General features: G+C 56.8%; 3 protein-coding genes across 3 annotated transcripts in view; 1 reads left to right on the top strand and 2 right to left on the bottom strand.

The window, feature by feature from the left end:
• Positions 1-2,479: 2,479 nt before the first annotated feature.
• VOLCADRAFT_87666 (uncharacterized protein) lies at positions 2,480-8,140 on the bottom strand (the record flags this gene model as incomplete). The annotated part of the gene is made up of 13 exons (XM_002947317.1): positions 2,480-2,551; positions 2,788-2,937; positions 3,412-3,657; positions 3,820-3,912; positions 4,342-4,439; positions 4,561-4,696; positions 5,000-5,165; positions 5,572-5,630; positions 6,084-6,230; positions 6,576-6,800; positions 7,046-7,344; positions 7,524-7,714; positions 8,127-8,140. 13 exons carry the CDS (start codon positions 8,138-8,140, stop codon positions 2,480-2,482), a joined length of 1,896 nt encoding a protein of 631 aa, XP_002947363.1.
• Positions 8,141-8,463: 323 nt separating this feature from the next.
• On the top strand, positions 8,464-11,353 carry VOLCADRAFT_87665 (uncharacterized protein; the record flags this gene model as incomplete). The annotated part of the gene is made up of 5 exons (XM_002947444.1): positions 8,464-8,484; positions 8,805-8,865; positions 8,942-9,025; positions 9,677-10,032; positions 10,505-11,353. 5 exons carry the CDS (start codon positions 8,464-8,466, stop codon positions 11,351-11,353), a joined length of 1,371 nt encoding a protein of 456 aa, XP_002947490.1.
• Positions 11,354-13,003: 1,650 nt separating this feature from the next.
• The window catches only part of VOLCADRAFT_87664 (uncharacterized protein), a gene marked incomplete at both ends in the record, with an annotated part of 3,603 nt that continues 2,193 nt past the window's right edge, over positions 13,004-14,413 (bottom strand). Inside the window, 3 exons of the mRNA XM_002947316.1 lie at positions 13,004-13,105; positions 13,147-13,380; positions 13,825-13,993. Of these exons, the coding sequence (XP_002947362.1) occupies positions 13,004-13,105; positions 13,147-13,380; positions 13,825-13,993 (505 nt within the window). The remainder of the gene's footprint in view (positions 13,106-13,146; positions 13,381-13,824; positions 13,994-14,413) is intronic.

Genomic DNA, 14,413 nt, shown 5'->3' with positions numbered 1-14,413 from the left:
TGGGAACCTGGCAGCCTGGGATTCTAAGAGCCTGGGATTCTAAGAGCCTGTGTGCCTGGGAGCCTGGGAACCTGGGAGCCTGGGAACCTGGCAGCCTGGGATTCTAAGAGCCTGTGTGCCTGGCAGCCTGGGTGCCTGCAAGCCTGTGTGCCTGGGAGCCTGTGTGCCTGCGAGCCTGTGTGCCTGGGAGCCTGGGATTCTAAGAGCCTGTGTGCCTGGCAGCCTGGGATTCTGAGACCATGTGTGCCTGGGAGCCTGGGAACCTGGCAGCCTGGGATTCTGAGACCATGTGTGCCTGGGTGCCTGGGATTCTACGAGCCTGTGTGCCTGGTAGCCTGTGTGCCTGGGAGCCTGTGTGCCTGGGAGCCTGGGAACCTGGGAGCCTGGGAACCTGGGAGCCTGGGAACCTGGCAGCCTGGGAACCTGGCAGCCTGGGATTCTAAGAGCCTGGGATTCTAAGAGCCTGTGTGCCTGGGAGCCTGGGAACCTGGAACCTGGCAGCCTGGGATTCTAAGAGCCTGGGATTCTAAGAGCCTGTGTGCCTGGGAGCCTGGGAACCTGGCAGCCTGGGATTCTGAAACCATGTGTGCCTGGGAGCCTGGGAACCTGGGAGCCTGGGATTCTAAGAGCCTGGGATTCTAAGAGCCTGTGTGCCTGGGAGCCTGGGAACCTGGCAGCCTGGGATTCTGAGACCATGTGTGCCTGGGAGCCTGGGAACCTGGGAGCCTGGGATTCTAAGAGCCTGTGTGCCTGGCAGCCTGGGAACTTGGCAGCCTGGGATTCTAAGAGCCTGTGTGCCTGGGAGCCTGTGTGCCTGGGAGCCTGTGAACCTGGGAGCCTGGGAACCTGGGAGCCTGGGAACCTGGCAGCCTGGGATTCTGAGAGCCTGTGTGCCTGGGAGCCTGTGTGCCTGGGAGCCTGTGTGCCTGGGAGCCTGTGTGCCTGGGAGCCTGGGAGCCTGGGAGCCTGGGAACCTGGGAGCCTGGGAACCTGGGAGCCTGTGAGCCTGGGAGCCTGTGAGCCTGGGAGCCTGGGAACCTGGGAGCCTGGGAACCTGGCAGCCTGGGATTCTAAGAGCCTGGGATTCTAAGAGCCTGTGTGCCTGGGAGCCTGGGAACCTGGCAGCCTGGGATTCTGAGACCATGTGTGCCTGGGAACCTGGGAGCCTGGGATTCTAAGAGCCTGTGTGCCTGGCAGCCTGGGAACTTGGCAGCCTGGGATTCTAAGAGCCTGTGTGCCTGGGAGCCTGGGAACCTGGGAGCCTGGGAACCTGGCAGCCTGGGAACCTGGCAGCCTGGGAACCTGGCAGCCTGGGAACCTGGCAGCCTGGGATTCTAAGAGCCTGGGATTCTAAGAGCCTGTGTGCCTGGGAGCCTGGGAACCTGGGAACCTGGCAGCCTGGGATTCTAAGAGCCTGGGATTCTAAGAGCCTGTGTGCCTGGGAGCCTGGGAACCTGGCAGCCTGGGATTCTGAGACCATGTGTGCCTGGGAGCCTGGGAACCTGGGAGCCTGGGATTCTAAGAGCCTGTATGCCTGGCAGCCTGGGAACTTGGCAGCCTGGGATTCTAAGAGCCTGTGTGCCTGGGAGCCTGGGAGCCTGGGAACCTGGGAGCCTGGGAACCTGGGAGCCTGGGAGCCTGGGAGCCTGGGAACCTGGCAGCCTCGGATTCTAAGAGCCTGTGTGCCTGGGAGCCTGTGTGCCTGGGAACCTGGGAACCTGGGAGCCTGGGATTCTAAGAGCCTTTGTGCCTGGGAGCCTGTGTGCCTGGCAGCCTGGGAACCTGGCAGTCTGGGATGCTAAGAGACTGTGTGCCTGGCAGCCTATGTGCCTGTTAGCCTGGGAGCCTGGCAGCCTGGGATTCTGAGAGCCTGGCAGCCTGGAATTCTGAGAGCTTGGGACCCCAGTCTTGAACGAAAGTTTGGTATGGCTTCGTTGGCCTGCCCGACATGCGCTGTGTTGCACAGACAGGCTGGCAGGCGGAATGCAGTATAGGGGCGTAACCGGTGCGGGGCGTTTGTGCCGTGTTGGGTCGTGGGGACGTGCGCATACTGTGCGCCAGCTCGGATGCCATACAATGGCCTCTTTCCACCGCCAAATGATCATTAACCCAGTAGAGCATTCATTGTGCCATTCAGAGCCGACAAATGGATGGAACGACGTGTTGGACGTGACGGTCAGTCTTTGCTGAATCCCTTTCACTAATGCCCAGTGCTTGTGGCCATTGCAACGACCTTATTGCATGATTCAATTGTTCCAGTGCGTTGGTGTTATTTAAGCAGGTTATGTAAACAGGTCATTAGAATGTCCGCCGCGCGCCTTGGGATCTTGTCTTTTTTTCTTTCGATTGCTTTCTCCTTTTATGCTAGAGGTCTTTTGACTATGTGCGTCACGATTTTGGGGTTAGGTTTTCCTGGCGAGTGTTTTGCGCGTTAATTGCTTGCCAAGGAGTGCAAGCTGGAGCATTTATTATTAGCGTCTCATGAATCATCTACATACAGATGTTTTGGAGCTTTGGACCATCGTTTCCATGACCGTCCGCTAGGCGTCCGCTGGAACGGTCAGGATGTACGGCGTTGCGGACAGGGGACCGTCCGCTGGCGGGGTATATGTATGCGCGTTACAAATATAAAACCCTATATATACGTATATACAGCTGCGTTGCATTACATATCCCATGGCTAGCTGATTTATCTGTTTCTATGTTCTTATGGTCTTTGCCGTATAGCCGCGCCGTTGCAGTAAAACCGAACCACCGAAACGTAATCCGCACAAGCCAGGCACGCACCTGCTTGAGGCTCAGGAGATCCCGGTAATGGACACCGGGTACGGCAACCTTGGGCACCATGATTGGCTCCGGAACCGAGGCCCTCAAATCGCCCCAGGTCTCCACCGCCGCATCAGGGCCATCCAGGAGCGCCACGCCGCCGGGCCCCCCCTGCTGGTGCCCCGACATCAGCCATTGCAATGACAATCATACGCAGTCAAATACTGTGTGTGTGTGTGTGCTCACATCCCTGTAGTCGCTTTGCGGCACGTTCCCCTCCCCAGTGCGTGTGGTTACTCCCCGCCCCGCCCCCGCCCCGCCCCTCCCCTCCACTTATTAACGCGGGAAACGGACTCTCCCCTCTCATCATGACATACATACACGCTGCATGCATGCACTGCCGCATCACAGGGTAGCCTGAACAAGCCACATGCCTGCGTACGCCGCACCGTTACTACCGTGGTATTAAGGCGCCTCACCCAACCTAACCCATTCAGAGATATATGTCCGCAGATGTGTGCGAAGATATACGCGTGTACAAAACGCAAATATACATAACTACATGTACAAGCATAGTGTACGAAGATACGAAAAAACACGAAAAGCATACGGATATACTAGAACGCAGGACTAATTACGACGTACCGGTGGCATCCGCTGCCACTCGCTATCTGCATATGCCTTCCGGTACCACGCTGCCAGGTAGGGGTTCTCGCGCGCCGCCACAGCGCCGCCGCCGCCAGTTCCAGCCCCGCCCGGCCCCTGCAGCCCCATCGCTGCTCGCAACTTGGCCACCGTGGCCACCAGCCGCAGGTTGTCTTGACGGGCCGCCTCCAAGTCGGCATGCAAGGCGCTCAGCTCCGAAACCTTCGAATTGGACTCCTTCAAACCCTAGGTGCAGCAGATGGGCAGATTACAATACGATGTAATAATACGCACCCTAAGAGTACCGTACATACATAAAACCCAACATGCATACGTACGTACTCGCCGCTAAGATCATCAAAGCATAGGCATACATACCGACGAAAGGCTACGTATGTACGTATGTACCTCAATGGTAAGTTGCGCCTGCTGCAGCTCCCCCACCGCCTCCAGCAAGGCAGCTTGAAGCTCCCGGCAGCGCCGTACCAGAGCCGCGATGACCTGAACACACACACACACACACACACACACACACACACATACACACACACACACATACACACACACATGCCCAATGGTGATGTAACAATACTGCTGCGTGCTGTTGAATGGGAAGGGCTCTGCAGGTGATGCTCGCGGACCGGCGGGAATTTCCTTTTCTGTCAGGTTTTGCAGTGTCTTGAAGCCTTAACTCCGTAACAAACAACTATTGCTGTTACACGTGATTGCGATGAAAAGCAGCAGCGAGGTGTGAGATGCGTGCAAGGCACTACAACGCCGGGCGGCTGCCGCTGCCAGCCGCTGCTGCGGCTGTTAAGGCTACTGATGTGAGCCGAGGCTAAGCTGAAGAGGCCGAAGGTACCGAACTCATCATGCGCCTTCTTCCCCCACAGGCCCCATTACGCTAATCCCCGTTGCTCTTTGCTCCACCTGTGCACTGCTAGCTGGGTAGCTCCCCGACAGCAGCTGCTTCACGTCGGCTTGGAGGGGGTCGCCCGAGGCATCCCCAAGGTGCGGCTGTCCGGCGTCTGCTGGGCAGATGGCAAGGGCAGCAGCACGAACTTTAGTACGAACTCAGAGTTGCGCGTTTGCCGTACTGTACGACAGCTACTACACCGGAATTAGCGCCGTACACCCTCGATGCCGCACCTCTATGACCTGCCAGTCGCTGACCGATTCGGTCCACTTGGCGGCGGTAGTAGGCAGTAGCGCCCTCGTGGGGCTGATCCCGAGGGAGGGTGCTGGGGCCAGAGACGGTCCCATCGCCACCACTACCACCCGCCGCCTGCAGATTCCGGGAAGTCAAGGCATGCGGTCCTATGTGGTCAGAGTGCAGCAGAGGCCTTGCATTTGTTAACGTACGGCGCAGGTCAGAGCACACATTACGGAAACACAAGCTAGCGGTGTCGCACTTTTTACATTTAATCGCAAGTCGGAATGTCGCAGTGACTAGCTATAAGAAATGGATGTGAGTCGTGGTGCAGGAGAGCTTGCCGGAATAGTGCAGATGCCCTCACCTACGTACTGTAACATAAACTGCAACCTAGACCCGACTCCGGCTGACGGCGATGCATGTGATGATACGTACCCAGGACTTGTCCACTACCTCCCCCAGCAGCGCCCGCAGCCCCAGCCGACGCGGGGCTCCCAGGGTGTTAACATGGCTGACGTGGGTCTGGGCTGCTAGCGGTAGTGCGGCGGGGTCCAGGGAAGGGTCCACACCGCGAAGAATGTCGCGGAGGTGGGACTCGAACCTATGACCGGCAAAACATGACGGAATGGGCCAACAAAAGTGATCATAGACATAAGCAATATAATAAACCCTAAAATTGTAACATCACATTTTATTACTAGTACAACCAGAGGCGTATTGTCAAAAGAGGCCCTTATTAGCACTTTTTACACATCAGATGTTTTTTATTTATTACAGAGTGGTTGGCTTCTGGGCCACTTGAACACATTGTCATACCCACGGATGTGCTTCGGTGGCCTGGGGAAAAATACGATTGAGTTGTAACCCGTAGTTCATTGACGAAACAGGTATCGATCGACCCGTGGGTCAGCAGGTTTGCGAGCCACCTAAGGACCCGTCATGGATCAACCCGGCGGCCCCCTCCAGACGTAAAGGTGCGGTGCCGGCTATGTTCAGCCCCTGCTCACTCCTTTCGCGCCAGGCGACCACGCACGTGTTTCTGGATGGTGGTGGCGGCCTCGCTGGCCTGAGCGCGGGAGAGGGCCGGCGGGGGTGCAACGGGGGAACAGGGCTTTCCAGTCAGCTTCCCACAGCCATGCGGCATCGCAGAAGTCGATAGATCGCACGTAAAACAGCGGCGCAATATACGTTGTTACAGCCACGGAATCACCATCACCCGACATCGAATGGCCGTGCTCTCCCAAGGAAACCAAAACATTACCCTATTCGGCTTAGTGGCAGTCGCCCTTCAAAACCCCCGAGTTAACCCGGCGCTTGCTGTTGCGTTGCTGGAGGAGCGCAAAAGTCATACAGCGATGCCCTCCCAAGGCAGAGGCTGTAAACCGCCCACTCAGCAAATCGTCAAGTGCAACAGTGCTTCCATCCTGTTGCGCAATGCGCAAGTGGCCCCGTGCATGTACGGACGCATGTACGGCAACGGATCTAGCACATGGCCGTACACCCAGACATATATACATACCTGCGGCAGCTCGTCCGCCGCCAGTGTCAGCTTGTTGGCCGCCTCCGCCGCCTCCGCGCGCCGTCTCTCCTCCGCACTCAGCAGTGCATCGCCCACACCTCGCTCCATTCGTACCGCCGCCAGAAGTACCTTACAGTCCTCTTCCGCCTGCGTGATACGTTGGCGCCGCAAAAGGGCAATGATGGTGGGCGGATGGACGGGTGTTGAAAAGATTCCGGGCGCGCGTTGGGTTCAAGTGAATCCGAAGGCTCATACACCGCTTCAATCGCGCAAGGAAAACTTTAAAAATAGGGTTTAGTGATGCAGCGTGATGGAGGATAAACGGCAGATGGAGAATAACGACAACGACGGCAATCTGGAGCTAGCCGCGGCCCGGCGGCCTGACGTTGGCTCAGATTGTAATGTGACCCCGATGACCGCTCAGACCATCCCCCCCCCACGCGACCGCAGCTCTAGCCGCTACCCAGATAGCTCGAGGAAGTCATTACCTACCTGCTGCCTCCGCGACCTCTCCCACCCTAGCTGGTGCTCCATGGCGGTTATCATTGCAACAGCTTGCCGTACACCTGCGCCGTACAATTGTAACCAGAACCCAGTAGTAAAAGTTGACGGATTTGCAGGGGGACCAAATCCAAATGCCTTGTGAGGTGGCGAGCGTTTCACCTTTCCCCAGCTAGTGACCGGCCAGCGGATGAGAGTTTTGCCGTAACGTCCAGGCTGTACGGAAGGCCAAGCCGTACAAAAGAAAAAAGTATACAATGGTATGACAGCTTCCAACGAGTTCAATCGATTACGAACCTTGTAAAACGGAAACATGCATCACTACGTGAGTGCCTAGCTCAACGAACTGGCAACATAATAATACGGGAGGACGACGATGTGCGGGGTGTGCACCAATCACTGGTTATTTACCACCCCCGGAAGTGCCTCAAGTGCTCAAGCACCAAAAAACTCCAACGCACAACAATCACATTCCAACACTTGAAAAACTCCGCAATCTTATCCTGGTGCGGCATTTCCTGAACAGGACCCCTCTTCAGCGCCCGGGGCCCCGTAGTGTCCTCTGTGTCCTCTGTGGCCATTGGGCTGTCCCGTTCCAGGTCCAGTGCGTTCAACGCATCACATACATCTTTTTCCATAGATGCACTCTGGCTCCCCCTAGCCCCGTCGCCAAGGTATACGTCCCAAACCGGTTTCCGCTTTTTTTTCACTTCCCTAAACCCTAAAATTCTAAAACCGTAAAACGCTGAAGCCCGCGGCCCTGGGCAGCACCTGTGGCACATTGATCGCGGAAGTCCTGCAACTCCACGGGCATATCTCTCATGTCCGGCAGTGCTGGGATCCGGATAGCATCGTACGGATTCTGGACGAGCCCCGGCCGCCAGCCCTCCGGTGGCGGCGCTCCCCCCGCCAGCCCGGGATGGCCTTGCAGCGGCGGACCGTAGGGATGCTGATGTGGCATGCTAACACCGTACGGGTTGTTCGCCATAATGGGTTGCATCTGGGCGATGAAGTTCAGGGCCAGGGGCTTGCCTTCCCTGGAGGCTGCATGTACGGCTTGACGGAGGAGAGATGCGCCCGTGATGCCGCCGTCGGCGGCGACTGCTGTGTTGCCCGTTGCAGTGGCGCCGCTAGCGGTGGCAGCAGCAGCAGCAGTAGGGAAGGAGTTGTCATGCTGGTGAGGCCCGTACGGCGGTTGTAAGGCTCCTACCAATGTGTTCGGCCCGACGCCGCCCGGGATACCTGGCTGCCACAATCCATGGGCCTGTTGCGGTTGCTGTAACATATTGTACGTTTGGTGAAAGAGTTTCTGTTGGAACTGTGGTGCGGAGGGATCGGGCTGCGGAGAGGCCTTTGACAGGCCGCTAGGAGGATGGATTGTTGACGGACGAGGTTGAGGCGTCGTTGGCACGGGCTCATATAAAGTAATGGGTGCAGGTGATGGACTTCTTCCACTCGGAGACTGCTGTTGTTGCTGCCTGTGAGGAATGATTACATCGTTGAAGGTTTTGCGCAGGTGCATGGTGATGCGCGCATGCTTACGAGCAAAGGTGCATAGTGCGGAGATAAGAGATGCCAGCAAATTCAGATAGATGATTTTATAATTGCCTAATGCAGCACTGTAGCCATTACCCTTTGTTCCTTGAAAATAGTCCCATTTCGCAAATCGGTTACGACTGCCAGAACTGCAACTTAGTAGATGGAATTATTGGGTTATGATAAATATGGTGTGTATTTATGGAACAAACATGATCAACCAATTAAGTCCGTAAGAGGGGTTTAACTGCCAGTTAAAGACGAAAGGAAGCGGAGTATGTCAATTAAGCGGCGATGCGCGATGATGAGCATGTAAATACAAAGTAATAACTTATGGAATTCTATGGACAATGTTCAAAACCGGGTAAGTAGGGAATTGCTCCGATGCCAGTTCGTTGTCAGCCGGTTAATCCTCCGTAATCGAAGAGCACCCAGCTGTGTGCAAAAGACTAACTCGAGCGCAGTTTAGATTAGCAATCACGTTCGGATTTGTTATCGAGTTTGATCTCCTCTAGCGCTACATAAGACAGGGGACTGTGACGGATTATCGGCATTCACAACCGGCTTCCGCACACTGATACAATATGAGGAGAGTGTCTGAGCGATGTATAGCGCAGGTATTCCAAAGTCAGGGATCGCTAGCGTCCTGCCTTGGCATTTTCTAACTATCACTTTAAATTACAGATCATTCGAGATGGAGCTCACTTACCATCTACATGCAGCACTAGTGGTCGTCAATCAACAGGTGCGCAGCAGCAGGATTATCCTCCACAATGTGTCGTGATTACTATCCCGCCGACAACTATTCTTTTTTGTTGCAGACAATTTCCAGCAACTTACAAGATGTTTTGCGAGCGGTAAGGGCTCCAGATCCAGGTCCATCCTCTACGACGCACGATGGGATGGTAAGCACGACTGGTCTTGCACCCTCTTCCACGTGCCTATGCCCTCGTTTTTCCACTCCGTGATGCCCCTAATTCTCCATCATCAGTCCTTCACAGCTAATCCGAAATCCCTAGCCCAGGCCTTACCCGTCCTATGGCCCCCTGCTCCTCACCCTCCCTGTACGCGGCCCTTCTCCTAGTAAGGTCCCCTCGGAACGGCACCCAATCGGTCCATCCACTGAACTCTTACCTCTCCGGCCAGTTGCACCTATTCACGCAAAAGACTGGACGCCGCCAGCAGCAGAGAAACTCAACGAAATGTTCCACACCTGCCATTCCCTCCCCGGCAGCCCTTCTGCACATCTCCCCGTTCAGCCCATTTCCAGATGGGGTGCTGCCCCCTCACCTGCCCTTGCCCATCTCTATCTCCGCGTCGACCTGCGTGAATACCATTCCCCGCCTTTCCAGGGCAGTCCCTGCCTTGCAGCAACCCGCTGTCCAGGGCCCCCTCCCCCCCTTTACGGTCGATTCCCCGCCTTCCCAACCAACCTCTGCTTTATCGCCTGGCTGCTTAATCATTGGGATATATTATTATCTTAATCAATGTGTTGTTTAAATTCCAATTTTGCACACATTTCTTCCCTCTTCGATCCCTCTGTTCCGGTTCCCTAGTGTACGGCGAGTTCCAGGCTAAATGGGACAAAGCCAACGCCGAAGCCGCCGCCCTGGCGGAGGAGCTGGCGGGGCCGCCGCCGAAGCCCCGTCGGGCCGGTTTCGGCCCCAAAGCCGACGCCGCCGTCAACGGTGGCGATGGCACCGCCGCGGCCAACCGGCCACGGCGCATCGCGCCGCCGGTGGTGCCGGCGGACGTGGACTGGCCGCCAGGGTACGGCGATCTGCTGCTGTCGTACTTGCAGACGGAGCTGCCGCTGGCCGCTGAGGAGGCGGCGCAGATGGTGGAAGCGGCGAGGCGGGGTCTGCTACCCGCGAGCCGAGAGCTCATTCGTACACGCTACATGCACCTCCGGGTGGGTCGCGACCCCTCGCATGCGCCGCCGACTGCGATTGGTGTGGTGTGGTGTGGTGTGGTGTGGTATGGTGTGTATGGTGTGGTGTGGTGTGGTGTGTCTAGAGGATCCCCTGGTGTGGTGTGGTATGGTATGGTGTGGTATGGTGTGGTATGGTGTGGTGTGGTGTGGTGTGGTGTTGCATCTATTTCGTGTAGGCTGTGAGGTATGTATGTCTGGTTGCAGTACGAGTGCGATGGGATTGGCAGAGGAGTCTGGGGGTTTGGCACTTTGGCTGTTGCTGTTTTGTATTTGGAGGGCAGTTGGTTTTTTCCACCTTTTTCCACCCTTCTCTGATGTGTCCCGATCCAACCTTCACGACCGCCCTTGCCCCCTTGTCCGATCTGAAGGATCTGCCAAAGGTTTCCACAATGCCGCAACCCCCTCCCACCGCCCCATTGGCCGTGATTGTGACCGTGTATGTTCCTGACAGGATTTGGAGCCCCGGTTTCCCGGCTTCATCGCACGTTCCGCAGTGCTCTCCGAGCCGCGTCTCTTGCGCCACTCCGCCGCCAAGCTCATGCGCGCCATGCTGGTGTTCCAAGATCTCTGGTCTGTGCGTCCCGTGGGGCCGCTCATGGCGCACATTGGCAAGTTCATCGTCGATGACCCAGTAGGTCTAGCACACCGGATCCACGCACTTACTCGTGCGTTGCGGTCGGAACTCGACGTAACGCTCGACCCGCGACGACTGACCCCTGGGTCGGTTTTCCTGTCCGCCGCGCCGTATGAACTCGACGCACGCGTCGCCGCCGTCGCCACGATTTTCGGACGCCAGGGAGGGCAAAGGCTGCTGGCAGCGGATTTAAACGTGCTGCGCTACGCGCTGCAGGAGTTAAATTCCGCCGTGTTGGCGTTACGTGCCGTGTTTGCAGCGCGTGGGTACGGCAAGCCGCGGACGCATCACGTTGGTACGGCAGCGGGTGCGGCGGAAGCCGCGGCTGATCGGGCATATGTTACGGAGCTTTCCTTGGCGTTTCCGGGGGTGTTGGCGTTACCGGGCCTGTACGGAGAGGAAGGGGTGGCGGCGCTGGTGGAGGGTTTGGCGACAGCGGGTGGCGAGCGGTACGGGGGGGATGCAGGCAGAGCGGCGTTGCTGGAGGACTTGGCGGCGCGGCCTGAGGTGTTGAGGACGGCGGCGGAGGCTGCGGCGGAGGTGTTGGCGGCGGCGGGAGGTCAGTCGTTGCAGATACGGGAGGCAGTACGGCGTTTGGCGGGGGAAATAGGGTGGGGAAAAACTGGGGACCCGGAGGTGGCGGCGGCACGGGGCTCTCTGGCTTGAGATGTCGGACGCAAGGAGGGGGGAGGGGCTGCAGCAGCAGGGCGGTGTTGATGGGGACGGCGGCGGCGAGTCATATGCAACAGGAGGTGATTGGTTGGGCGTTGTTTGCCTGTTGGGTTCTTAAAGGCATCAGAGGATGGGTAGCGTTGGGCCGTTACAATAGTACGACATCGTATGTTACACTGAGGAACGGCGAAGCACTGCACGATGAGAGCGGGACCCCTTCCGGGGCTGCTTCGGGGACCATGTGGGTGGGGCCCCTCTCGCCCTCAGGGGACATACAACACCCTTACACAAATTCACACATAAGAGATAGGCGACAGACAGACAGACGAGTGTGCCACGTTGCCACTTGCCACAAGGCGAGCGTGCAAGGTCTGTTATTACGTTTTATAACACACACTGTATTTTATAAGAATATATATAATTATTATGTATACTCTTTTGACGCGCCGGTTTGTTGATTTGGGACACCACCATCACCACCACCATCACCACCACCATCACCACCACGAACGACCCAAGGCCGGGGGGGAACCCCCAGCTCCAATTTTATGGGGAGGGTGAGAAGCTGCATCTCCTTTATCTGTATAATGTACGAAATCATGTTACAGCAGGTTCTAAAGGATCCTGGATGCGCTTAGTAGTGTTTTCAAGTCGGCTTGTTGGATGGACTTAACTATAAAACGTTTATACGAGCAGCAACATAAAGCAGATCTAGTTTATGCCGACCCAAGCTTAACTTCAGAGTCGACTACTTCCCGCCACCGGAACGCGCCTCACATCCCCCCCGTACGATACCGCCCCGAACCCCGCGGGCCCGGAGTGAAAGAGAAGGATGAGTCTGCACGGGAGCGGTGCCCTCAGGGCCTCATTCCTTTCCAAACGTGTCCTGAAATATGTTACACGGGGGCCCCAGTTTACGGTTGGCGTCCAAGTTCCCACTAGCGCTTCCACACCGTTGGGGTCAAAAGAGGGGACGCACACACACATACAGAGACACACAGATACTCACCGTCCAAATCATTCAAGACTCGTAGCAGTACTCAAAAAGCCAAAAAATCAGATAACACCTTCAACATTGCGGCCTTGACACCCTTATTGGAAGCGATGGCGAGGACGCAAAGCACGTCAGTATCTTTTCACCAGGGGTCGTTTACTTAGCTGTAGCTTCACCTACGCCAGCCAGCAGCCGGCAGCCAGCACCACCCCGTTCGCCCCGGAGGTACCCGGAAGGTCTCTTTGACAGCCTCAGTGTCAGCGGCCTGTGTGTGCTGGTGCACCTGTCTCCCTTTATTTCCCTGTCTCCCTTTTCCCCCCGGGCCCCCACGACTTAGGACGTCGTCAGTTCGTCTTTGGCTACCTGGCATATGATCAGTCCCCCTCTTGGTCAGTTCTACTCTTGGTACGCACTTGCCCTGGCAGCAGCTTCACTCGTTCGTGGTTCGTCTTTCCCCCCCACACACACCCCAAGCACACATTACAGGTGTTAAATGCTCTGAAGTTGATCTTCTTCAGGGTAGGCTCCTCGCCGTGAGCTCTCAATGACAGAGTTCCACCTTCCCCCCAATTCTCTCGCGCGATAAGTTGGGAGTTAGGTAGTTAAGTGGTATTGTTTATTGAGGAATTAACGGTGTTCAGGTAAAATAGTCAGCGACCCGATTGCGGCCACGTGTCATATACCAGCCACGGCCCCTCGCTCGGCCGCCCGCTGTCGCGCACAGTTATTTTACCGTTGCTGTTGCTGACGCTCTGCAGGCGGGTGAGCCTCTCCCGGGAGGATTATCCCGCACCTCACGGATCTCACGACTCCCACGAACATCTGGGTTTGGCTGCGGCTCAGGGCCTTTGTTAAAACCCGCGGTAGCGGCCCGGGCACTGCCGCCACCGCCTGTAGCAGTGACAGCGGCCGCTCCGGCTCCTTCGTTGCCCCTCATGCTCATCAGTGCTTGGTAGTACCCTTGGCACTGAGCCTCTAATGCAGCCATCTCGGCCGTGTAGCGCTCCACCACCTGCCGTAACTCGTCCTTTCGAGAGGACACGCCACGCATCCGGCCGCCGTATGGCACAGCACATGGCAGTAGCAGCGGCAGTAGCAGCAGCAGTAGCAGCAGCAGCGCCAATAGGAGCGGCAGTAGCAGCAGCGGCACCAATAGCAGCGGGGGAGTTGGGGTCGCCCATCGGGGTTACGATGCGGTCGCCGAGAGCGACAGGTTAAGAAAACCACGACAAGCAAACGGCGGGTATTCACTACATTGTATGTATAATGTACAATGTATGTATGATGTACAATGTATATAAAAAAATTCAGTAGATTATAATGTAAAATTACAGTACATTCATTACATATACGTGTATAATGAATTTACAGATACTATACTAATGTATATGTGAATGTACTGATACTATACATAATTATATGCATATACGACAAACTCCTAAGACCCCTAGCCTCTCCTCTCCCTTTGCACCTGCAGTGCATCTCGTTCCCCCAGCAGGTGCGAGATCATGGAGTCCTTCACCGCCAGCAGCTGCCTCAGCGCCCCGTGGGCCCCCGCCATGTCCCGGCACACAGCCGCCTCAGCGGGCAGGTCATCCGCCACCACATCCACCACCTCCTTGAAGGGCTTGGAGACCAGCCTGCGGTTCCGGGGGGGGGGTAGGTGTAGTGGCGGGGTGTTGGGGGGGGGAGGGGTAGATAGCCTAGGGCGACACCAGTGGGTAGTCGGCTGGCGGGGGGGCCTGTTTTGGCAACAACAGGTGCAGGGCCCTCGCGGGGCTCAGCCTCGTGGCACGGGGAGTTCAGGCGCGGGGTGAGCGGGATGCGGCGCAGTAGCGGTTGGTGGAAGGGTGATAGGGGCAGAATGTATACATAAGTGCATACAGGGGCAGGACAAATATACATTACATACATATCCATGTATACATATATATGGCCAGGGTAGCAAAATACACAAACACATACACACACGGTAATTGTCACATCCCCCCAAAGGATCCGCAACGCCCTCATTCCCCACCACCACCACCACATCCACAAGCCACCACCGCACCGGCCCC

This window comes from Volvox carteri (assembly GCF_000143455.1).
Source record: "Volvox carteri f. nagariensis unplaced genomic scaffold VOLCAscaffold_6, whole genome shotgun sequence".
NCBI lineage: Eukaryota > Viridiplantae > Chlorophyta > Chlorophyceae > Chlamydomonadales > Volvocaceae > Volvox > Volvox carteri.
Note: the sequence above shows the minus strand (reverse complement) of the source record. Positions and strands in the feature narration are given on the sequence as shown.